The 25,642-nt window shown below is 42.8% G+C and overlaps 1 protein-coding gene across 1 annotated transcript in view; it reads left to right on the forward strand.

Moving 5' to 3' along the window:
* Positions 1 to 25,642, forward strand: part of TET1 (tet methylcytosine dioxygenase 1) — a 147,067-nt gene that overhangs the window by 61,563 nt on the left and 59,862 nt on the right. Inside the window, exons 5-7 of the mRNA XM_019484386.2 lie at positions 16,370 to 16,578; positions 18,442 to 18,592; positions 23,216 to 23,305. Coding sequence (XP_019339931.1) covers positions 16,370 to 16,578; positions 18,442 to 18,592; positions 23,216 to 23,305 — 450 coding nt within the window. The remainder of the gene's footprint in view (positions 1 to 16,369; positions 16,579 to 18,441; positions 18,593 to 23,215; positions 23,306 to 25,642) is intronic.

Below are 25,642 nucleotides of genomic sequence, written 5' to 3' on the forward strand. Positions count from 1 at the left end.
ATCATCCCTATGCAAACCATCATATACAATCATAATTTAACCTCTACATAAGACTACCATCAATCCTGACACAACATAGACCTAACACCCTAACCTGCCACAAGTAAAGCAGGGGAGTCGTGGCAGCCAATGTGTCCTGCTTTTATAAAATGTTGTCGTGCCTATAATACACACCTTCCATAGGCAAGGGATAGGGAGTGGCAGGCACAAAGGACAGCAGAGTTGCATCTGCCAACATTCAGCTGCTGGAAGGAAAAAGTGTGTGTGTGTAAAAATGGAAATAAAAATAAAACAAAGGACTTACATCAATAAGTAATAGAAAAATAAATGTGGAAGGGACTACTATTCCAACCCTCTGGTCAAGGCAGGATCATCTCTGTATAAACCATCCCAGCAAAGGGTTAGTCTACTCTGCTCTTAAAAACTTCCATTAAGCAGATTCCACAATCTCTCAAGAGAATCTAATCTAATATTTAACCACCCTCATATATTTAGAGAAGGTTCTTCTCTAGCTAACCTACATTTCTAATGTTGAAATTTAAGAACATTATTTCTTGTCCTATTTCCTGTGAACACAGAGAATACTCTACCCTCATTCTCTGTGTAACAATTCTTTATGTACCCCTCTCAAATCCCCCTTAGTTTTCTCTGTCACAACCAAATTAAGTAGTGCCCATGTCACAAACAAGTAATAACCATTTAAAACAGTTTTTTCTGCACTAGGTTAACTAAGGGTTAACAATAATAGTAACCGCTTTTTTCTGCACATGTCAAAAAGAAATTTATTGCTGCGCCACTAACAGAGATAAAAACTTTTGCCTTCTTTGCTTTATATAAATCATTATAATTGGTCAAAGAAAACAAGGAGTAACCCTGTGAAAATAACACCCTAGCGAAGACCGCTAGATAATTGGCGATTCTAATTAGATTTATGACGTGACAAAAAACAATTGGCTATCATACAAACAAAACCCGCTTACATTTTTCGCAAAGTCGAAGACAACTGCCCACACCTTGGAGTAAATCTGACAATTTGATCAGTTGTCAGCATCTTCCTGCCGCGACCTCCCTGGCGTACCCTTGCCCCGCATGCCCGATAAGCCGACCGCCGGCCCGTATATATATATCTGCAGAATGACTGAACGACGATCTCTAAGCTATAACTAAGTATCTCTGACCTCTGTCTTACACCACCTTGACATGAGTAAACAATCTTGCTTTACAACCGATAAGCGTCCGCCTAATTAATTCCACTCCAAGCGTCACAAATACCCGCCTGACGGCCTTCTAAGGCCCCGGACCCTTATCTGCCCGGGTGGGAATCAGGGAGAGCTGCTGGCCGGCTGCCCTGGGTCCCGACATTCTCATCTTCACACTAAATCTCAGTTCTTCTAGATTTTCTTTGTAAATCATGTTGTTTAGACCTCTAATCTTCTTTGTTGAAATGGGGTATGCAGCAGCATTTGCCCAAATAGCTTATTACCATTACAGGTATATAACCTTGTGTTTAAAACTTTGTATGCCATCTAGTGATGATTTCCACATGAAAATCTGGGGGTAGATAAAATTCTTTTTTGAGGTTTTAGTTCACCTTCCTACAGAATTCTCTGTGGCTTTCTTGCTGGATTGCAGAAGGTAGGGCACAGTGGCATCTTGGAGACTAACTGGTTCAGAGAGGCCTAAGCTTTCATAGGCAACAGTCTACTTCGGCAGATGCTATCTGTTCCGAATTTAAACCCATCAGAAAAAATGAGAATCTATATTTTCCACAGCTGTCAAACAATTAAAAAATTTGATTGAGATTAGTTGCACAGTTAAAAAAAAAAAAAAAAGGAGTCCTGGTTAATCACAATTTTAATTGCACAGCTAAAAACTTAAAATTATGTGCAGAAAAACTCAAAGTTATGCAAAATTATGCAGGTACTTTGTATGGTTCGGGGGTGGCTGTGGGGTGTGTGCATGTGTATGGGGAAATTTATGAAGGTGTGGGGGGCTATGGAGGGTTGGAGCCCAGGGAGGGGGGTTCCTGCATATCCTGGCAGGATGTGTGGTACTGTGGGTCAGGAGTGAGGGGCAGCAGCAAGGCTGTGGGGGCTGTGGCTTGGGAGCGAGGGGCACGGGCACACACACACACTCACTGCCCAGCTGGCAAGTCTGGGAAGGGGCATGGGAGAAGGAAGAGGCATAGCAGGGGCAGATCAAGGCCCCCATGGTGAGGGAGGGAGTGGGACAGAGGCAGGGTCAGGGGCTGGGGTGTATGGGGCCCCGGGGTCTGGGCAGGTTGTCCAGTGGTGCCGGCGGGCTCCCACCATTGTGTGCACCCTGGGGGAGACATGGGGGGGCATGTGCCTCCCAGATCTGTGTGGGAGGCGAAGGTGGGCTGCTGCTGGGGGCTGGGTTCTGTGCCCTGCTGCCTTTGCCCCAGGAGCCACATGCTGGCCACTCTGTGCATACCCTGCCAGCCCAGTGGTGGGAGGTGCCCAGGGCCACAACAGCGAGGCACAGAGCCTCAGCCTGCCTTCACCTCCTGCACAAATTCAGGGGGTACATGCCTCCCATGCCTCCCCTGGGGTGTGCCCAGTAGCGGTAGCCCCTTCACGACCCTGGACGAGTCACCTGCAGCTCCATCCCATGACCCACCCTGGCCCTGGGGCCCCGTTCATCCCTGCCTCTCCCCCACTCCCTCGCTCACTGTGGGGGCCTCTATCTGCTCCCCCATACCCCTTCCCTCCCCCATGCCTCTACCCCCTCACAGACTTGCCTGCTGGGCGCTGCTCCACACACTGCCAGGCTGCATTCCTGGCCACCTGTGGGTTGTGGCTGGGTGTCTGCCTGTGTCTGTGCACACCCCTGCCCCCTGCTATAGCTGCCCAGAGCCTGTGCCTGGGCTGCCCTGAGGTCCTCTGCGCTGCCACTGCTACCTTGTGGGATGGCTTGGAGGCAGCAATGACAGCAGTGGAGTGGAGCATAGGCACGGGCTCCAAAACCACATGTACAATTAATGCGTTAAAAAGTTAACGTGAACAACGATTAATGTGTTAATCGTGCACATTAATTGTGATTATTTGACAACCCTAATATTTTCATGAAGTACCAGAGAAGAGCCATGGGAGAATAAGAGAAATAAACCAAAATCGAAAGAGGACTAACTTGCTGGGTCAAGTAATGTTTTTGATCCAGCTATTTTTTGCATTTTACACTTAAGTAAAAGTTTGTATTTATGTAATTCATCACTAAGCCACTTCATGCCATATTTTAGTTAACTGAACCATTTTGGTCATCTTAAATTGTGAATTAATTGATCGTTCATAATACAGTTTGGCACTTAATGTTCTAGACTTCAACACAGGCTCAGTCTTACCTACTTATGTACTTTAACTAGTGCACATGCTAAGATAGATGGATTGGCTTATTTTAAGGGACAGTACACATCAATTAATTTTTATTCACAGAGAACTTATTCCTTATTCCAGAGCTCCTGCCAAGGGTTGAGACAGTTGCTTCAACAATCTAAAAGAAATTATTCAAGTAAGTAGAACTAAAACATTTGGACAGTTGAAGCAAATTTCACTAATAGCATAACTGAGCCAAAGTGAAAGTGAGCAAAGTAGTCTTTCTGAGTGTCTCCTTGTTACCTTTTTTCTTAGCTTTTCTACTAGCGTTGTACATAGTAAGGAGGTCAAGATCAACTTTTTGTGTTGGTTCTGTTAAACTTTCTTGCTGAATACCTAGAGGAGATTTTGTTGTTGTGACTCTTACTCTTTGGTAATCTTATGTTCTTTCCTGGGCTCTGTGTTTCGTTAAGAGTTGTACTTCTCTGATTTTGTTAATTGTTGCAACATATGTTTAGTTATCATTTATTGTGTAATAACTGTTAATCATATTTCTGACATGGCCAGCAGTTCTTGAATAAACCGTCATCAAGGAAGTCTTCTCTGTAATAGTTTTATAACATCTTTTTTGGAATACCCGAAAACAGAATTACTTGAATTTACATCCCAATCATCTTCCTTAGATATATAACAGATCCAGACAGAATACTATGGATGGGCCAGATTAATTCAAGATAGGTATGATAACAAGTGTGGAAGTAGTAGCTGCCAGACTGCAACACTAAAAGAATGTGGTAATAATACTCTTGGAAAATTACACTAAAAAATGCATGTGCTGTATATATCTGTGCACCTCTAGTTCTGTGTACAAATGTCTACATGCATAGCATAAGGAAATAAATTAGTTTTTGGTCACTGTTCAGGGATCAATTTTGTAGCTGTGTTGGCCTGAAAAAAAAAGAGATATATAAAGCTTTTGGTTCAGAGGCAATATCTTTGATTAAACCAACTAAATATGTAGTAGCAAAAAACTTCCTTCTTTGCAAGCTTTCAGGCACATACACCCTTCATCAGGCTGAGACTAATTAAAGATTGTAAAAGTCCTCCTAGGTAAAAAATAAACTCAATTTTGCACAGGGGAGGTAGAGGCTGGAAGTATATTCCCCTGGGATCTGATCCCCAAGGGAATATACTTCCAGCCTTTACCTCCCCTGTGCAAAACAGAGTTTATTTTCTATGTAGGGGGACTTTCACAGTCTTTGAATTCCCCTCAGCCTGATGAAGGGTGCATGTGCCTGAAAGCTTGCAAAGAAAGGAATTTTTTTGCTACTACATATTTAGTTGGTCTAATCAAAGATTTTGCCTCTGAACCAAGAGCTTTGTGTATCTGGTCACTGCTCAGTTATTGTTTGTTGTTTGTGGACATGACTGTATTAACAAAGAGGTCAGGGATTGAATAGTTAAGCAGACCCATGTCCCAGATTTATTTCTCCAGAATGGGACTGACAGACACTGGCAGGGTAGTTTGTCTTGTTTGCTGTACTTGGCCTGCAGAGTAAAATCCATTGCTTTTCACAAGTACTGTATTTCACTTAAAACATTTAAAATATATTTTTACAATTTAAACATAGTAAAGAAAGCAGTTTTCTAATGGGCATAAATAAGTATTCACGATAGTTACTATTTGAAAATTTAGCTCTATCTCTGCAGTATTTTGCCTTGTAAGTAATAATAATGAAGTTGTGTTCATTAGAATGTCATAAATCCATCCCAAACCTGTTTTGTTGTTTGCGTTATTAATCCTTCTAACATAGCCATTCATCTTAATAATTAAGTTATTTGCTAAAAAAATTATTAATGTACAGATTTGATAGTTTATGCTAAATTTCATCCCAGTCAAAACTTCAAATTGGCAGTTTTAAAGCCACTTGCATTTTTTTTTCAGTACTTCTGTCTAGTTTTTCCTTTTTTGTCTTTTTACATTTCATTTATAGGGTCTTAGAGCTTTGAAAATTATGTTTTTCTGTTATTGTTATTTCCTCTTGGCAAACATTGATTTTCATCTACTGCCTCATAGTTGTATTAAGAAACACAATTAAGCAGTAAGCACAGATTATTTATTTTCTTATTTTGTCAAGTTACTTTCCAGTGATATGTGTGATATTGTCAAAGCTATGGGGAAAAGATTTGCAGGCAAATTTTTGTATCCTCTGAAATCTGAAAAGCAGATTCAGCAGCTTATTTTGTATTTTGTTTTATCTCCTTTAATAGCCATAGTTTTACATATGGTGTTTTAGAAATAATAAATGTTTTGGAAATTGATTTTTAAGGATTTTGAATTGCAATTTTATATATATTTTTAAACATTGCACATGGAACTGATTTATTAATTGCAACCGCAATGTATAATAATCAACTAATTGCATTTCCTGAATTGAGGAGGAGGATTACAGCCAACAGGTACATTGTCAGAAGGTATTCGAAAATGAAATCAGTTAACATCAAGGTAGGGAGGATTACTTTGTAAAAAGCCTGGAAACAAAATATTGCAGAAAGAATGGAAGATACTGAGAGCTACTGTTAGGCCCCTGTGGAGCTTGCGAACCTCTCGCTGCCCGGCCTATCGGGGTGTGGCCCCTCCCCTCAACTCACCTGCCACGACTTTGATGTTAAATGCACTGTAAGAGGGGTCTGCAGTGGAGCTCTTTCTCAGATGGGCCTCCCGATAGACGGTGGTACTTACGATCATCTGACGTGATGTTCCACGGGGCTCCGCCTCCCCTACACCTGGTCCACTCGCCAACTGATGGGTGATGCATTACAGATGTTTTCTTGCCCTGTATGACGGCCTCAGACTGGTCCCCGGGTACTGGTTGCTCTCTCTCCCTTCTTGGGGAAGGCTGGATTATCTCCTCCCTGTGCCAGAGCCTGCCTCACGAGCTGCCAGCCTGTGCTATCTCTTTCTGGCTCTCTCCCCGTCCTTGCTTCAATGGGGTTTTTAAATCTTCCCACAGCGGCCGGTATGGCCGCTGGGATTGGGTTAGCTGTTCCCCACGCCGGAAACAGCTGATGAAACAGCTGGTGTAATGCCGGTTCATGCGGCTGCGGGTGCGGCTCTTGCTCCAGCTGCTCTCTGGGAGGTACGTTAGCCCCTCTGGGGGCTTGCTCTCGGGGTCTGGGGTCCACAGGCTCTACTGTCTCCCCCTCGAGAGCCTATGGGGGTGCCTCACCGCCACAGCCCCCTATAAGGCCCCCTCTACACATGCAGGTTAAGGCGCAATTGGATCTAATGCTTGATTCTAAGAATTGCATCTCCTGCATTACCACATGTGCATGGCATGAGGTGTGATTGTGGGATTGTGCATTAGATTCAATCATGCCTTATTGCTGGAGTAGGGGGAGCCTGATCTTGGGCTCCCCATACACTGGCAAAAAGGAGGCACCCACAGCTAGGAGCTGAGAGACCCAGTCCCGCAGCTGATTGGGCTCTGGGGCTGGGCAGTGCCTCACGTCCAGTCAGTTCCCAGCACCCTGTCAGCTGCCATCCTGGCTGCAGGTGAGGTGCAGCCAGAAGCAAGAGCCTTTGTGGGTCCAAGGGTTTTCCCCCATCTCCCACCCCAAGCCTTGGGGAATCACAGTAACCACAATCCCCAGGGCTGGAGCATTACACCCCTGTGGCTGGGAGCTCTGTCATTTAATGGGAGTCCCAGCCACAAGGGAGACCCTGCTACACATGCAAATTAAAACTCAATAGCAACTAGTTATAAAGTAAGTACACAGTTTCAAAATCTAACTTTATAGTTGGTTGGAGCTTTTTATCTTGCAATAGGTACTTTGCTGGTCTCAGGGTAATTGTGCGATCCCCTGTAATACGTAGAGGGAGTGTTACAGATGCATGTCAAATAAAAGAACTAAGGGAACTACTTCAGTAATTGTGAGGAACAAAGGAATTCTGGTAGTGAAAATAGTTAAATGAAGTAAAAGAAGAGGAGGAAGGAAGGCAGCAAGTTTAGGCATGCGGCACCAGTAGAGAACCGCAGTAAAAAAGCTGAATGCAAGAGTGAAAAAAACCCAACTAAATACAGATTTCTTTTTACTTTACATTATGGATAAATTGAAGAGTCCAGAAGAGGGTTAGTTTCAGTGACAAATGAGAAGGTGTATTAATATTAAAGGGTTCAAGTTGACTACAGCATTCAATAATTCTTTTCAATCCTTAAGAAAACATTGAGATATATTAAAAGTAGTGTTTATTCTAAGAAGTTGCTGTTACAGTTTTATGTATTTAGTATCAAAAGTTTGCTAAGTACTTTCAAGAGAATTTGGTCAAAAAAGCAAACACACATCTGATAGAATAAATATAAGCATCTAAGGTTTCTTAAAAAGTAGTAAAGGTAGTAAAGGAAACTGTAGAACCACCCATGGTCCTGTTTAACTCTCTCACAGTCTGTGAGTTTTAATTAGAGATAACGGATTGCTAATCTGTAAAATGGATAAAAGAAGTATGCAAAGTGGATTTACTTTTTGAATAACTTAAGTATTAGGCCTATGATTTAGGTAAATAATAAGATTCAGCCTTCAAACATTTAAGGTGCAAGCAACAAGCAGCAGGGATTCCTATTTTCAAATCATTCTATTTACTCATAATTACAAGATTAATAGTAAGAGTGAATGTAGTTAATTAATTAATATACATTACTGAATGTTGTTGAATATAAAACGGTAAAACTTTGTAAAGGTTTAATATTTTTAAAAATCTGAATACACATACCCAGTCTTGGTATGGTAAAAATTAATGAATTTTAATTGATAATTTAATTTCTTTACATCGGAGCACAATGATGAATATCAAGGCCCGTTCCTCTGTTCCTTCATTAGAGTATAGTCCTGTTCGTTAAATCAATCTTTTAAAGAAGACTTGATGCTTGATTGTACTTTCTGCTGTCAGTAAATGAAGGCAATGTAGTCTGTATTTTTAAACAACATCACACGTGATTTCTACTTCTCAGTAGTCTGCATTTAGGACACTGTCTCTCAACCTTTTTAGACTTAAGGAACCTCTTGCTGGACTCAAGACGCCCTTCAAAAATGCCAGCTCTTAATTTTCTCTTGTTTTCACACTACAGAACAATAATGGAGCATTCTTCTGTTGCAAAGAACTCAGGAAGACCACAGCAGATCAGAATGTTTTTAACACTATGGATTCCTATTTGAAATCTCTGGGTTTTATCTTGGGAATCATTTTCAAACACCTACCGGTGCTAACAATGTGTGGCACCTTGCAACACCCTTGAAAGGATCTTAAGGCATCCCAGGGTGCTAGGGAACCCTGGCTGAGAATTACTAACCTTGGGGGACAGCCGCTTTCCTTTCCCAACTGAACTGATGTATTTTTTATGTGTTTTTATTCCTAGCTCAGCTTGCATAGATTTCCCAAATTACAGCAGTCAAAAAAAATCCACACCTGATGACATTTTGTTAATTCAATGAGTTTTTATTTTACTATTTGCATTTTATAATTTGGATCATAAGCTTTATGTATATTTTATAATTTAGGTCATAAACTTTAGGTGTATTGCATGGAACAGCAACAAACAATAACAAAAAACCCTTAACAAACTATAAAATCATCTCCAAACTATAAAATAATCTCCAAATCTTGTAACACTTAAAAGCAAAGTTCCTGTTAACCTCCCTAAGAATCTCCATAGTATCATCATCTCTTCCTTCCCTGTCCAATAGAATCCTCCATCCTGACCAAGAACACCTGGAAGAACAGGTGAGTCTAGTATTGTTTCCTTCAGATTATGAAATCCAGTCTTTGATAAACCAAGGAAGGAAGTGAATTCCATATATCAGAATCCCTCAATGGAAAACTCTATCGTTGTTTCATTACACACTGTTGCATCGATAGAGAAGTGGCCTGTTTAGTGGTGAGAACTTGCATCATTTAAGAACTTTATAAGTCAAAGCTAGTACGTTATGCTTCCCTCAGTGATCAGCTGGAATCTAGTGTCAAACTGAACAAGAATATAATTTTGGAATGTTTTGGAGGCCCCACTTGCAAGAGCAAAACCAACGGAAGGAAGGAAGAGCAGTCCAACTGGGCAATACCCAACTGTAACAAGCCTTGTGGATCTGCCACCCTGCTCTCAGCACCTGGTACCCCCTGGGATCTGATGTGCCTGCTGGCTGTCCCCAACCCCACCTCACTTTCCGTCTTTTTCCTGCCCCGCCTTTGATGTTATTGTTTGTTTATTGAAGAGGCGGTCCCTGGGGCAGCAAATAGCTTCTCTGGTTCCTTCACCTGCTGGCTCTGTCTTTGCTGCTAGCTCTAGATGCCTGGGTGCTTGTGCTTCCCTCAAGGTGCTTCCCTTTTAAGGGAGCACTGCCTCAGGCCTCCAAGCACCTGTTGGAGCTTCAGCCATTCCAACCTTTTTCTCTGGTTGAGCCCTCCCTCAGCTCTGGTCCGCAGTCTGACACCTCAGCTCCAAGGCCTCTGTCATTACTTGGCTGCATCCCCTCCTCGGGCTCCAGTTTCACTGCACCAGCCTCACTCAGCCTTCTCAGATTTGGTCTATCTTTAGTTTCTGTTGATGGAGAGTACCTCCCAGCCACCTCACCTGTGGTCTCCTCATCCCCTGTAGCTGCAACCCAGTCCTCTGATGAAAAACTCAAACAAAAACAGCAACCTAACTAGTCCTAAACTCAAAACACAAACCCCTCTGGGATTTTAGTGCTCAAGCCTTTCTCAGGCCAGCTTGTTTCTGTCCCTTTCCAGCCCCTGGCTTAGTTCACCTGGACATCTCCCATCTGCAGCCACTTTTCAGTTAGGCTCCCTAGAGCCTGCTTCTGGCTACACTTCCCTCCTTCTGAAAAACAGGTCAGGGATTCCCTGTTTCATCAACATGCCAAAAATCTACCCTTGCAAATGGAGGAAAACAGGCAGCTGACTTGCATCATATTATAGCAAGGGACGCTGCTTTTAATTCTTGATGAGTATACTGTACAGAACTCCACTGGCTACACTTGGCCCACAAGCAACATTTTGGGAATCTGAAAACAAAAGGATGTCATGGAGCTTTTATGTAAGCTCTACAAATGTTTCCTTTCTTTCAAGATATAGTAATATTTTTTGCAAGAAAAGTTGTTAACTTGCAAGAATTATCCAAAGATATCACAAAAAACTTTTACCTCTCAAAAATTGTTTGGTAATTCTGTTTACTGGACTTGTCCTGTAGCTGTCTTTTAGCAAACTTATGTTTGCTGAATTAAGATTGTCTAGGGAGTGGGTGAGGAGTGATTATGGTTACTAGAACTTGTGCGCGCCGGGTCTGACCCCGGGTCGCTTTCGTCGCTCTGCACGCGGGCTGTGGCCAGTAGCCCGGGCAGGCCGGGTCGGAGAGGGCGGGCGCCGAGCTAGAATTAGGCACAGACACGTAACGGTTGATTTTAAGATTATTTTACTTACACTGAGATGGTCGTGGTGTAGGCTGAGAACTTGCTTGAGTTGCGGTTACAACAAAAAACACGAACACACGTGGAGGTTGCAAGGCTCCACGCAGACAGAACACGACAAACTCCGGATGTCCAGGACAAGCACGCATTAAACTCGTCGTTACGTCTTATAGTAGGCTCCGTTCGAAGACGGGAAGAGGTGGGCGGTGGATCAGGCCGCCAAACTCCTCTGAGCGACACACGGGGTTTCTATTACCCTGCCGCGCACACCCAGAGTCCCCACGAGATGGATGCGGAGTCCTCTTTGGCTTGGGCGGAAACTGCTCAAGCCTCTTATACGGCTAGCAGGCCAATCGCTAGCCGCCACGTGTGAATAATTTAAAACTGGCCAATTGCGGGGCATGAATTTATATACGACGAGCGGGAAACCTTTGCACCGTGCATTTCTGTGCTGCAAAGGAAATGCACCCTGCAAAGATTGCTGCAAAGTGGTGGGAACACTTCCCTGCACGCGGGTTCTCTGCGCAGCAGAACTCCTCCGTGCAACGAAGCTGTATACCCACGGGGATAATTCTTAGTGCCGAAGCGCACACAAAAAAAATCAGACCTTTGGGTCATGACAGAACTATGTTTTAATTATTGCTGCTTTGAAAGTCAGCAGTGGCATGTGAACTGGCATCATCTACTGATACAGTGAAAAGTAAACACTTCCAGAATCCTAGCTGTACTGTCTCCATCTGCTGGTAGGGAGGAGCTGTACCTGACTATCTAAACCAGTGGCACTTAAACCTTCTAGCCCCACGGGCCAAAAGAGTGGTGAAGTCAGCATGTAGAGTTGATTTTTGTGGGCAGTTCAGCATGCCAATGTGATCCTGCACACCCAAATCCAGCTATGTGCCAGCCTGACCCCTTGTGCATGAGTGCAGCCCTGTGCTGGTTCACAAGGCCATGTTATCCAGCCTTCAGGGTTCCCCACAGGTTTAGAAACTAGGCAGCAAGGGAGTGGCAATTAACTCTGCCAGTGTTCCCCTGCTGACAAATTCCCAGGCCTTTGGGGACCCCACAAGCTGGATCTGACCCGAGATTCAGGAGTTGGGCACCCCTAATCTAGACCTGTGGTTCTCAACAGGGGTATGTGTCATGAGATATTTTAAAGGGTGCCATGCAGTATTAGCACTGTTAGTTATGCAGAAACTTAAAACCTGATTCACAAGATGAACCCAGTCATTTTGAATAGTAATCCAGTGTTATCTTCAGCACTCTCATCTATTTTTCCATAGTCAAAAATGAGTACAGTTAGTTTTTTTTGATGGAATGCTGTTACATTTACACAAGTTTTGGAGACGTGCCTAGAGTCTAAAAAGGTTGAGAACCACAGATCTAGACCCATGTAGAATTGCAACAACTAAATCAGCTGCTGAGAAAAGTACCTTACCTTGAGTAACCAGAAATAGAAGTAGTTAAGACTGCAGTAGCCAGACCAGCAAAGTACAATTAAAAGGATGTGGTATACTCATAATCTCAGAAGAGATACAAAAATATAACCCAGACAACTGATAAATCCTTTAACCAGTTTTATGATCTAAAAAGTTGTATAGTATGTGTTTTTGAGTCCAGTATTATGTATAATGAAATAGATTCCAGCAATATTTAACTTCAAAGAAGAATGATGACACTATAAAGCAAATATACATTCTTTTCCTGTCCATTCATCATTTTTTCTGGATAGTACATATGCGGCTTAGAAATCCAGCAGTGCCCACAAAGGACAACTTTTTGTACTGGGAAACTAGGAGATACTTGTTTTTCTCATTTCAGTTATGATCTGAGAAACAGAAAGAAGAGGGAGATTAGAAACATCACCTGTAGGTTGTTCAGAGAGATTAAATTCCTTTTCTCTTTGAGTAGTAGCTGAAACCTGTTTCATTTATGGTTAAACTTGAAGCAGTTTTGCTACATGTGTAACATTGCATGTGTCACAACCCAAAGTTGTGATTTTTTGTTTGTGTGTGCTTTGGCGCTGCTAAATGATGTTCCCGCTAAGTTGCAGCTTCCTTGCACGGTGGAGTTCTCTGCTGCAGAAGAGAACCCCGGTGCAACGGAGAATTTCCCACCAATTTGTAGCTTTCTTTGCATGGTGCATTTCTTTTGCATCTCAGAAATGCACGGTGCAAAGGAGTTCCCACCATTTGTATGAAGATTCGTGCCACATTATTGGCCGATTCTCAATTATGCACATGTGGCGGCTAGCAATTGGCTTGCTAGACGTATAAAGAGCTTGAGTGGTTTCCACCCAAGTTGGAGGACTCCACAAACATCAGGAGGAGGAGACTTCGCGCTGTGTGAAGATCTCTAAGCACTGTGGACCCTTATGGACCCAACGCATTTCTTAAGAAGGCAACAGAGGTCTAAACAGCCTCTGGCCTCTCCCCGTCGCCGAGCGCAATCCTAGACGTATCCCTTTTCCTGTATACTAAATATTCGAACCCGCGGAGCTTTAACAACTCCGGAGCCAAAGAACCGGACCGAACCCACGGAGCTTCAGCAACTCCAGGGGAAAGAAATTACCGAACCTGCGGAGCTTCACAACTCCGGGGCTAGAACGAATTTGTCGTAGTCCTCCAATGAGGATTTAAGCAGAGCTGCACCGGGATGCTGACCAGCCTACACCACTACCACCACTGGTGTAAGTAAACAATCTTTAAATCAACCATTACGCCTCTGTGACTAATTCTAGCCCGTGTGTGCCTTGCCGCCGTACGGTCCTCTCCGGCCCTGCGTGCCCGGGCTGCTGGCCACAGCCCACGTGCGCAAAGACAGGCCCAGCTCGCCCCCGGCCCGCACAGCATGTACACACCTAACTGTTACAACATAGCTGCTACATGCTTCTCAGCTGTAGCACCCCCTCCCCTCCTTTTGGAATTGCTCCATATGTACCTTTGCCTGTGTCACCAGTGAGTTTTCAGGTTAATTGCAGAAGTAGCTGGTCCCCATTGTTAAGTAGTTAAGATACTTAGGTGGTCATAAGTATGACAAAGTTAAAAAACATATATTACTGTTGGACTCATCTCTGAGAACAAATAAGTAAGGACATTGATGTGATTAGGAATCCTTATGTTGACGTAATACTTTTCAATGTCTGAGTCAACATGTGAAATTCTGTTGCTATCTTGCATCTGTGGTCTATCAGCATTATCTCAGTTATGTGCCAATAGGACACTTCAGTTTTCTGCTTAGAATATTGAATAATTATTTCCCTGTATATTAAACTTTCTGGAATTTCTGTTGTTCTGTCTGTCTTGTATGCCATTCAGTGCTTGCACATGCTCTTGTTGATTTTGTAATGCAGGACTTCAAAACAATATGGTATTCAAGAGTACGATTTTTAAATATGTGTAATAGATAGCCTAGTATGAGAGGAAGTTAGGTGAATAACCTAGTTGACTGATTCCTTGATCTACTTAAGCAGATACTAGGGAACTGGGGGAGAGTCTCAACATTTCAGGGTCAAAAGTAGTCTAGTTTTATATGTGATTGTGCCAGGAAGGGGAGGCCCGGGATGCTACTATGTAGCTGCTTAAGCTTATGAATAGAGCCTTGATGCTTTTCTGGGAATGACAGTGCTCTATGGAGAAATCACAGTGGTCTACCACTTATTTGGAGAACAGGTGAAAGTAAAGACTATGTATCTACTATTTGTCATTATTTTGTTTATTAGTGTTTATTAAATAATGTGCTTTACTCTATGACAAATACCGGATGGATGGATGGATGGATGGATGGATGGATGGATGGATGGATGGATGGGAGAAGGAATATCAGGAATGCTTTTCTCCTTAATTTTAAAGGCTGCATAAAAGCAGTTGTTCTGCTGATAAACTGCTATTGTTTGTATTGTTGTACTGCCCAGGAGCCATAGTTATGGTTTATCATTTTATTGCATTAAGTGCCATAAAATACAGAACACAAAAATAGCTGCTGCCCCCAGTAGCTTAATATCTAAGCAGTGAGGAGTGAAAAAAGTGCATGGTTTCCCTCTTTTTCCTGTTCTGTGGCATCAGTAGGGAAGTGCTTCTATGTTCTATTCAATCATTGGTATGTGGATCTAGATGAATGAAGCTCTAAGGCTGCTTACAAACCTAAAAACAAAACAAAATGGCACTTTGCTTTAAACTTGGTGCACTCCCACACCAAGCCCAGCGTATGCCCAGAAAAGTCATTGCATTAGTTGGACCTGGCTTGCCCAATATCTGTATAGATTTGGTGCTTTAGTGGGGCTTTTTTGGTGCTATTATCTAATAGCTGACTGAATCAGCTGTTACATAAAAGCACCAAAAAGCCTTGCTGAAGTGCCACCTGATCTATACAGAGAGAGAGAGACTGCATGTTTGAAAGAGAAAGATTGCACATCTGGAGGAAGTGTTGGTTATTAAAAGTGAAATGGTTGTGTGTGAGGATGAAGTCTATAAAGTCAGTAATATCTTTGGGTCTGTACTCTGAGTTGTCATCTTGCTTACCTACCTACCTCCAAAAATGTAATATCCAATGCACCAAATGCCCTGATGGAAAACACATAGGAGAGACCAAACAACAACTGCACACCAGAAAGCACGCACACCGGGAATCTATTAAAGACAAGAATACCCAATTACCAGTAGGGGTACGTTTCTGACAAGAAAACCACTCTCTCTCCAGTCTCTCAGTTCTGACCCTCAAAGGGAATTTACAAAACACTTTTCACAGATGAGCCTATGAACTTCATCAACCTCCTGGATACAAAAAGTCATGGACTAAATATAGACATTAGATTTATGACACACTATAACCTGCCTGACATCTGACTCCCCTGGTACCTCTCCACTGCTACATTCATCCCACAGCCTGTCTCTCACCCACTGACTCCTCAGTTTACATCTTCACTGACTAGCTTTCTTGCATATATATACCAGCCTCTGGCCTCTTTACTATTTATTCCATTCAGGAAGAACACACACACACCAATTGCAGATTCTTCCTCAGCCTGATGAAGGGTTTTTAAACCCAAAAGCTTGCTAAGAAATTTTTTTTCCAACTATTTAGTTGGCCTAATAAAAGATATCACACTTACCCAAAGAACCATGTCTACCTATGTTCTTAGACCAACATGGCTACAACCTATACCCCTGGGTATAAAGAATGTAATTATTGGGGGTTGTCTTATAATCAGGGTCATCTACTACTTGAATATATACGGTATTAAGCTTGTGACAAACTGGTAAAAAAACAAGAAGTTCAAAGTTAATGAAACATTAACCTTGACTCTTCTTGATTCTCCTGGCTTGCTTAACAGTCTGAGGACTGTGTTTTGCTGTTGACTTCAGTAGGAGAAGTACATATATAGTCGAGTGCAAAATATAGTTCACATTTATTTAAATAGCTTGTTTTGGTTTAGTTTCAAATGCATTTTTATTTTTTTAGTCATACATAAAAAGCTGATAGGATGGGTCAGAAGGGTTTTTGTGAGTAAGGATATGGCATCAGAATTTTAGAGAGATTTTCTATCCTCGTCTAAGAATGAATGAATGATGTGACTTTTCCAGGTGATACGAAGAAGCAGTGATGAGGAAAAGTTGCTTTGCTTGGTACGTCAGCGTGCAGGACATCACTGCCAAACTGCTGTCATAGTGATTCTGATATTGGCTTGGGAAGGGATTCCTCATCTTCTGGCTGACACATTGTATAAAGAACTGACTCAGAGTCTCCGAAAATATGGCTGTCCCACAAGCCGTAGATGTGCATTAAATGAAGAGTAAGTAAAATTTATAGCACCTGGTTGGTTTTCTTGGGGGTGCGGGGGTTAATGCTTCAACTGTTGGTTTGCATGAAGGAAATAAATTAGATTTAGTAATCTAATAAGCATAATGCATGAGCTTATTTAAACATACAGACTGCTAGTATTCAGTTTAGTGCAGTGTTCTGTTCACATTCTTTATTAAAGGCCAGACTGTGACTGATCCTTTTGCTAGGTGTGCTTGGGGGAAAGAAGAATGATTCTTCCCTCCCTTATTGTCTTATGTGCCCTCCATCAGGGCCAAACACAGATCTAGTCCTTGTGATGAGAGGATCCAGTGGTTGCTCCCTCCATTTGAACACTGGACCTTTCATTACACCAAAGAAATTAGAAGGGGGGGAACTGTTTCCATCTCCATACGCACTAGCAGAACTGGCTGGCTATTTGAAGAAATTATGTTGTACCACCTTCAGAAAGGCTGTAGCATGGGCCCCATGTCTGTGGGCTGAGATGTAACCCTAAAGGGGTTACATCTCCTGTGGTACAGTTTCTCCATGATCTTCCTCTTCACCACTACTAGTATGAGTCGTATCAGGCATAGAATAGTTCATGTCTCAAAGTGAGTTGTTTTTTCAAAATTTTAAGAGGCTTATAATCTTTAGCTAATACTATTTTAGTTTTACTCATACTTTGTATTGATTTTGACTTCTCCTGCTTGGTTTTCTTATTTGTAGACATGAAATCAAGTTTTTTAGAGGTCCCACTTTGGGACTGCTGAAATAAATGCCAGTCATAGTGAGTCAGACATTAAGCTACTGTAGAGTGGATGGGAGCAGACTTAAAATAAAGAATTCTCATCACTGGCCATTGTTCTCTTTTATATACCCACCCTCCTCAACTGTTTCCTCCATTCTCACTGGTAATGACTTCCCTGAATTTTCTGATTAAACTGAAATCCACGGCTGATAGTAAGTCGTATTCCAAGAGCCTAAACTGTGTTAACAGAAACATTTTTGTTTTCAGCATTACCAGCTTGGCTTCTTTTAGTCAGTTCTCATTTCCTTGTAGTTCTGACTCTGCATGTGAGTCTTTCTCTCCCTCTATATAAGTTTTCTATATAGACAGTCAGAATTAAAATACCTTCTTGTCCTCATTCTTTAAGGATGAGCATTTAACTGGCCCCTTCCTTGTTGTACTTCTGGTGCTGCTCAGAAGAAGAGAACGAGTCATAATCAACCCTCCTAATTTTCAGACATGAGAGTACCTAGGCACTCAAGCCAGAGTACTCTTCCTCTGCATGCTGAAATGAACCTGCCTTATCCCACTGGTTTGTCAGTTGGCTGCAGAACTTACTACAGCCAAGTGAAGCTACAGGAGCATATATCTCAGCCTCCATGTAGATTCTTGTATGGCCTGAATCGAATCAGGACCCTTTTACAACTCTTCAGCACCTCAGATCTCATTTGTGTTTTAAATATTTCCTCCTAGTTAGCATGGCTCCATTTTAAAATGTCAATCAGATTCCACACCTAAGCAAAGCTTTCTGCAGTATCCATTTGGGTAGGAGAAACAGGAGTAAGAATGATACTGGTTTGCAATTTTTTAAATTTGTCCAGCTGGAGAAGTCAAAATTACATCGATGTGGGTAGAACTATAATGTATTTCTGCTCATTTTAATTAAATATTTTGGGAGTGTCTTCAAAAAGAATGACTCAATCATAGTCATTGTTATCAAAAACAACTGATTGAACATTTAATATATATTTTATAAATCTTTCTGTTGTTCTGTCACATAGTATAAAAATCATGTAAGTGATGACTTGTATCTAAAGAAACATTTTACCTTGCCAACTGTCTCTCATGAATTTACCTCTCTCTTAGCCGTACTTGTGCATGTCAAGGACTTGATCCTGAAACTTGTGGAGCATCATTCTCATTTGGCTGTTCGTGGAGTATGTATTTCAATGGTTGTAAATTTGCAAGAAGCAAAACCCCCAGGAAATTTAGACTCCTCACAGATGACCCTAAACAAGTAAGTTCTTTTTCAGAAAAGAATATGAACAAGAATTTAGAAGAGAGCTATAGGTGGAATCTACAGATTTCTATCCACCCACATGCACATACTTGTGCATGCCAAACTCCAGGACACTGCTTATGCAGTCACCTTTCTCAACACCTCTTAAAAATGAAATCAGTCTTCCTGTGTACTGTAATGCTTTAAAATTGATTCTAAAATGTTCTTCTGTGTTTAAGTGAAATTTTGGTTGTGTTCATATGCATTGTTCATCATGTATGAATATCTAATACAACAGAACCAGTTAGTATAAGCAGTAACACTGTGGTTCCACCATTAAAAAACCTGTTAATAAACTGTCCTATGTGCCTTGTGGTGTATAGAACCCAGGGCTGAGATGGGGAGCGGGACAAAGCCACAGGCAGGGACTGGTGGTGGCAGCTCTCTGCTGCCGCACATGTTCCTGTGGAGGAGGATTTGGGGGGGGCACATGATCCCAAGACTTGAGCATAGGGTGAATGCAGGCTGCCCACTGCAGGCTCAGGGCTCCCTGCCTTGCTGCCCTCCCCCTGGGAGCCTTGCAGCAGCCCTGCTGCCATGGAGAGAGACCCCTTGCCCACCCAGAAGCAGCAAGAGCAGTGGTGCAGAGTTGTAACACCCACTGGAGCTGGGTGGGCAGTTGGTGCCTCGCCATGTTGCTGTGGCCAGTGCAGGGTTCCCAGGGGAAGGGCAGCAGGGCAGGGAGCCAGAGCCTGCAGCGGACAGCCCATATGCACCCCTGCTTCTCCGTGGGCTCTGTTCTGGCCATGCCAGGGGTGCAGGGCAGGAGGGCATCATCTTAGGCAACCCCTGGCAAAAATAAAAGGGCCATCATTTTAGCACCTCCGCCCCCCCCCCGGCAAAAATAAGTCAGTGCCTATGGAAATGGATTCTGCAAAATTACACATTACACAACTAAAAAGTATCCAATAGATCTGTTTGATATTAGAAATCTTTTTGAAAAGGAAGGAAGGAAAGGAAAGCAGTAGAGATCACATTTTAACTCCAAAATACCTGCGTTAGAAATGATGGCCTGACTCCTGACTTAAGAGTTGCCATGTCTACAAGTAACTTCAGGCCCCTTTTACTCTTTCCAGCCCTACTTTTCTGGAGAGCTGACAGAAAAAAGTGACTGCATCCTGAACAACCAGTCTAATATATTTTAAAATACATTTTCAACATGCTATGTGCAGGTTTCCAGGAATACATTCCTACTGTTTTCTCATTAGCAAAACTTTCCAACTTGTTGAACTCCAGGCAGGAGTTAGAGAGTCGTCTTGCTTCTGCATGCAGTAGTGATGTTTGTAGTTTCACATAAGAGTCAGGCCAGAGTTGATTCAGATCAACTGTGTAAAGATCCTGTTGACCTTTCCCTTTTATAGAGCTAATTAAAATCCCAACCACCTACATGGATGTATTCCAGTCAGTTTAGCTGTTATATGCTTAAAATTACTGAAATAAAATTCAGGGTAAAGTTATATCACAAAACCGCCATTCATTCATCCATTCATTTGGTTTGTCACTAATTTTGTCTAGTAGATATTTCTTTGTCTTAGCTAAATGTTGCATATTGATCATTTTGCCGATGACATAATGTTAGGAGCTATAGCAAATTAAGAAGAGGATAGATTCAAAGTACAGAGAGATTTGGATTATTTTATCATTTGAGACACTAGACAGTGTGAGATAAGGTTTAATATAAATAAGTGTATTATACCTTTAGGTAAGAATGGTATGTAGTATAGATCTAAGCTAAGGATCTGTTACCTGAAACGAGTCAAAAAGACACGTGGCACAGTTTTAATTTGTAACTTGAAAATTGTATGAGTTCACAAGATGGTGTGCCATTATATAAATCTAATATGCCATTGAAAAGTGTGTGTATATATTTATCCATGGATATGTAAGTAGATAAACACACTCTGAGAAAAGGAGGTTTCTTACAGAAGAAATGAAATAGTACCTGTCACTTTGCAGTGTATTTTGTAAGACTGAAGCTAGGATTCCACTCAAAAGTCTTGTCTTCACATTTGAAAAAAGGGGAAGGAATATGTCACCTCATGTTCAGTCTGCTGCCTTTGATTTCCTTGACTCTTTGATTTCCCCAACTGACTATTGAGACTTCAGGGAAAATGCAAACATTTTTGGGCTGTAATGGTACAAGTAACAGGGTGTAAAAATATGTTATAACAGAAAGCCATCTAGTTAAGTCTGTTTTTATTTTACCATGTCTCTGAGGAACAGAACACTGACCTGGCCCTCCACCAGGGCCTCAGCTGAGACCCTTGCATCTCCAAAGGCAAGAACTGGAGAAGGTATCTCCTTCCTTGGGCACAAAGAATGAAGAAGCTAGTGGGGTCACCTAGCACCAGTAATCAGCAGTAGTGTAACTAGGGGTGGGCAAGATGGGCACCCAGCCCAGGTGCCAAGATAGGAAGGGTGCTGGAACCACCCCAACCCCTGTGGAATCTTGTCCTAGCAGCTCCATGCCAGAAACTCCAAAACAGTTTCTGACTGCCATAGGCGAATTAACACACGGGACACAGGGCCCGGGCCCAGGCCCAGGCCCAGGGACACCTGCCAACCAGAGGCCCTGCTTCAGAGGTAGATTAAGATTTATTGGGGCCCTGGGCAAACACAAAATTGGGGGGCCCCCTCTAGAAGTACACTGATATATCGGTCATATATCAATTTGGCACTGATAAAAGGAAAATTAATATTACTGGCTATTGACTTTTTTTTGGACCATGTGGCCAATTAATGTCACAGATAAATGCCTCATGCACATGGCCAGGAATGCAGCCGGGCAGCTTGGAGAGCAACATCCTGGCAGTAAGTCTGTGGGGAGGAAGGGTGTGGGGAGGTGGGATAGATGGAGGCCCCAATAATGAGGGCGGCTTATCTGGGTGGTGCACGGGGTGGGGTGGGGGCAGCTCCCTGCCACTGCATACACCCCGAGGGGAGGCATGGGAGGCATGTGCACCCCAGATTTGTATGTGGGGAAAGGGGGAGCTGCCCACTCTGACTTGGGGCCAGGGGCTGTGCCAGTCTCTTCCCAGTGGGGGGCTGGGCTGGGGTGCGCTCAGTGGTGCAGGGCAGGCGGTGGTGGCACTGGGTGTGGTGGCTATAGGAGGGGTACAGGGAGTTGTGGGGTGGCCATTTCCCTCCCCATGCCTCCCTTAGCACCGCCCCTGCTTGGGGCACTTGTTCTGCTACCTTTCCTTCAGGAGCCCTGTGCAGAATGCCTTGAGCAGGGGTGGTGCTAGAAAAGACTTGGGAGGCTATAGCCACCCCAAAATTCCTCAGAGCCCCCACGTAGCCACCCCTCACAGTGCTGCCGCTGCCACTTACCCCACGCAGCTGAGCCCACTCTGCCTCTGCCAACTCCAAGCCCAGCCCCCCTGGCCCTGAGTCCGCAGTGGGCAGCTCACCCTTACCCTTTGCACAAATTGTGGGGGGCACATGCCCCTCATGCCTCCCTCGGGAGTGCGTGCAGTGGGGGGGAGCTGCCCCCACCCAACCTCCCATGTCCCCCTGATGAGCCTTCTGTGGCTCTGTCCCACTCCTGACCCCAGGGTTGCGTTCACCACCCTGACTGGGCAGCGCTTGCCCCTGCCATTGCCCCAGCCCCTACCCCTGCCCCATTCTGTCACCTTTGGGCCCTCCATGTGCCCCCCCAATGCCCCTCCCTACCCCAGATTTACTAGCAGGACACTGCTTTCCAAGCTGCCTGGACACTGCCTGGCTGCATTCCTGGCCACATGCATGTGGCATTTATCCCTGACATTAATTGGCTACATGGGCCAAAAAAAGCCAATAGCCAATAATGTTAACTTTGCTTTTATCAGTGCCAATCCGATATGCAACTGATATATCGGTGCACCTCTAGAGGGGGGCTTCCAATTTTGTTTTTGCCCAGGGCCCCAGTAAATACCTCTGCATGGATGCTGTTGCTGCTACTTTAAGAGCAACAGCCAGGGTAGGCAGAGTATGAGGTAGCAGTAGCACAGCCAGGGACTGGTTAGGAGATTCCAGCATGGGTGAGACTGCTGTGCCCCACTCCCCTTGCCTCTGAACTATCATGCACATCTCACTTCCACTCTCTGAACCCTTGTATGCACCCCCCTTGCAGCTTTCCTACAGGCTTGTCCATGGCACCAACTCTGCTTGTTACAACTCTGATAATCAACAGGATTTTTCAGCAGAAACTCTTATCAGTATTAAAAAAGCAAGTTCCAATAAGCAAAAACAGTGACAAAAAAGATTTCCCAACATGGTAAGCAAATGCCTGCCTTCCCTTCCTGCTGTTTTTGGAACAGCCATCTTCTCTAGAATACCTGTACAAGAGAAGACAAAAACAAAGATGGAATTAACTCCTTGTCTACTGTGGTTTTTTGTCAGTTTTGATGCTTTTGCCATGTACTGTTTGTGATAGCAAGTTTATTTATGGCCAAGAACAGTAACCAAAGGAAATAAGATCAGGTAAATGAAATATAAGATAGAGGGTGCATTAACTTTGAATCTTGGCTTTACTAGTTTAGGTTAGATGTTTTAAAGTAAACTGCAAATGATAGGTTATAAATATTTTTTTGTTTTCTGTAGGAGGAACTTCTTGAAAATAATTTGCAAATGTTAGCTACCGATGTGGCTCCTGTTTATAAGAAACTTGCTCCTGAAGCTTTTCAGAATCAGGTATGTCTGTGAGTACAGGCTTAAAACAAGGGGTGCTCAATCCCTCACCTGCCAGCCAGATCTGGCTCCTTGCACTCTGTCTTCTGGCATTCAGGGCTCTCCACAGTTCTGGAAATTTGACAGCAGTACAGCAGTGGTCATAACCATGGAGAAACACAAACCCCATGCACTGGATCCAGATGCCTTACCCTAGGGTGCAGAGGCAGGCATTGGAGTTACCCGGCCCCAAGGCCATATCCCACCATGTAGGGTGGTGCTGGGCCCTATGGCCCAATCCCAGTGCTCGAGGCAGGGAGGGGACAGCTCTGGGTCCCAGGGCCAAATCACAGTGCTCAGGGAAGAATACGGGCAACACTGGACACTAGGGCCTGATCCCAGTATGTAGGGGCCAACCAAGGGCCTGCAGTCTGATCCAGGTGTGCGGGGTTCAGTCCATCCTTCAGATGAGCCTCATCTGGCCTGCAGAACCAGAGGTTTGAGCACTACTGCTTTAAACAACATGACAACCCTCTTCCTGTCCCCTCAAATACACTTAAGACTAAAATGACCCCTACTGATGCATAGGGAGCAAAAAACTTTACTAAACTGGACATCTTTGTCTTACATTTCTCTGAAGGCAGGATAGATATGTACCTTTATAGACTAACTAAATAAGATATACATTTCTCTAACGTCTTTAAAGGACCTATGTTTTTCCTCTAAAAAAGTTAAAATCCTTCTCAACTAAATGGAGAATAGCTTCAGACATCACGTAAAATATTTTATTGTAATAACATGTTATTGAAATCTTACAGATTAATAATTGGGTGCATAAGTCCCATAAATAACCTTTCATTCAGCAATGATTCCTTGCATTCATGCCCTTTGATCTTCAGCATCTTTCAGGCAAGTCAGACCAGCTGATGGAAATTTTTCTCTCAGTTATTTTAATTGTACATATACTGTTTCATAGATTGTCAGAATTGTGGTGCCAAAGATCCAGGCAGCTAGGAATCCCATTTTCACTCTGATTTCCTGCATTGCTTTGGCCAGCTCACTTCAAATCTTGAGTTCTTTGTTCTGGATAAATGGACAAATAATATGGAGCAATCTTTGTAGCTGAAATGTTTCTCCTTCTCAGTTCATTTGTATACCTTAGTCCTTCTGTCTGTTTGCATACTGCACCCCTCTGGGTGGAAGTGAGTGACACAGATTAAAATCAACATTCCTTCTTTAGAACTCTAAAGCTTTGAACTTTCAGCAGTAAATAGCACGTTGATTTTACCTAGTCTTCATTAGTGTGTATTGGAAGGAACCTAGAGGAGAGCAACAAAAATTGTTAAAGATCTTTCTAGAAATTAGGCCATATTGGGCAAAATTGAAAGAATTTGATTTATTTGTTCTGGAAAGGGAGGTGGGGTGATCGTCTTCAAACATAAAAAGAAAATATAAATAAGATGAAATTCAACTGTTTTCTTTGTGCACAGGGAGCAGGACAAGAAGTAATGGACTTAAAGTATAACAAAGGAAATTTACATTTGATATTGAGATTTGACATTGTTTATTAGGAGTCATTAACCACCAGAATAGATTACTTAGAGCACTAGAACAGATTCTGGAATTTCTATCTCTGGAAGGTTTTAAGTGCAGGTTAAACAAACATTTGTTTGGGATGGTATAGAAAGAGATGATCCTATATGATTTTTTTATGATCCATAGTGTGGTGGTGTTACCAACTGTGGGTGTGGTTTCCAAAAAAGGAAAGAAAGAAAGGACATAAGGAAGACCTTTATTTTCTTATGAAGTTATTAGCCTCCCTCAATAGGTTTTTTTGGGTTTTTGGGTTTTTTTCTTCCACCCTTCTCCATTCACATGCAAGTAAGAACATCAGTGCACATCTAAATATCAAGTGGTGAGAGTCGGAAGGAATCCCCCCTAGCACAAGTTTGGCTCATGACATTAGCCAAATTAAATGGTGACAACACAAGAGAAATACCAAACTATTGAAAATTAGTATTTAAGTACCTGGAATTGCCCGCCCTAATAATTTTACATACGTGAGCAGAAATACTTTCACTCAGTGTATTATTTGAGCATCTTATTCTGTGTATAACTGCACATGAGCACCATTTCTCATTTTTGTTCACATATGGTCACATATCTTGAAATGCCATTGGGCTTGTAGGGCATATTTGATGGCTTACTGGCAGTAGTCTATACTGAATTTCTCTGAAGAACCCTTTATCATCAGCAAAAGTGCAATTATGCATTCAGCCAATTTTGAAATACTGTATCCGGGGGAAAGTGTCTTTCTGCTCTAGCCTCTTGATCAGTTTACCTCCTAAAAATTTTAAGATT

The sequence above is a fragment of the Alligator mississippiensis genome, chromosome 6, assembly GCF_030867095.1.
Source record: "Alligator mississippiensis isolate rAllMis1 chromosome 6, rAllMis1, whole genome shotgun sequence".
NCBI lineage: Eukaryota > Metazoa > Chordata > Crocodylia > Alligatoridae > Alligator > Alligator mississippiensis.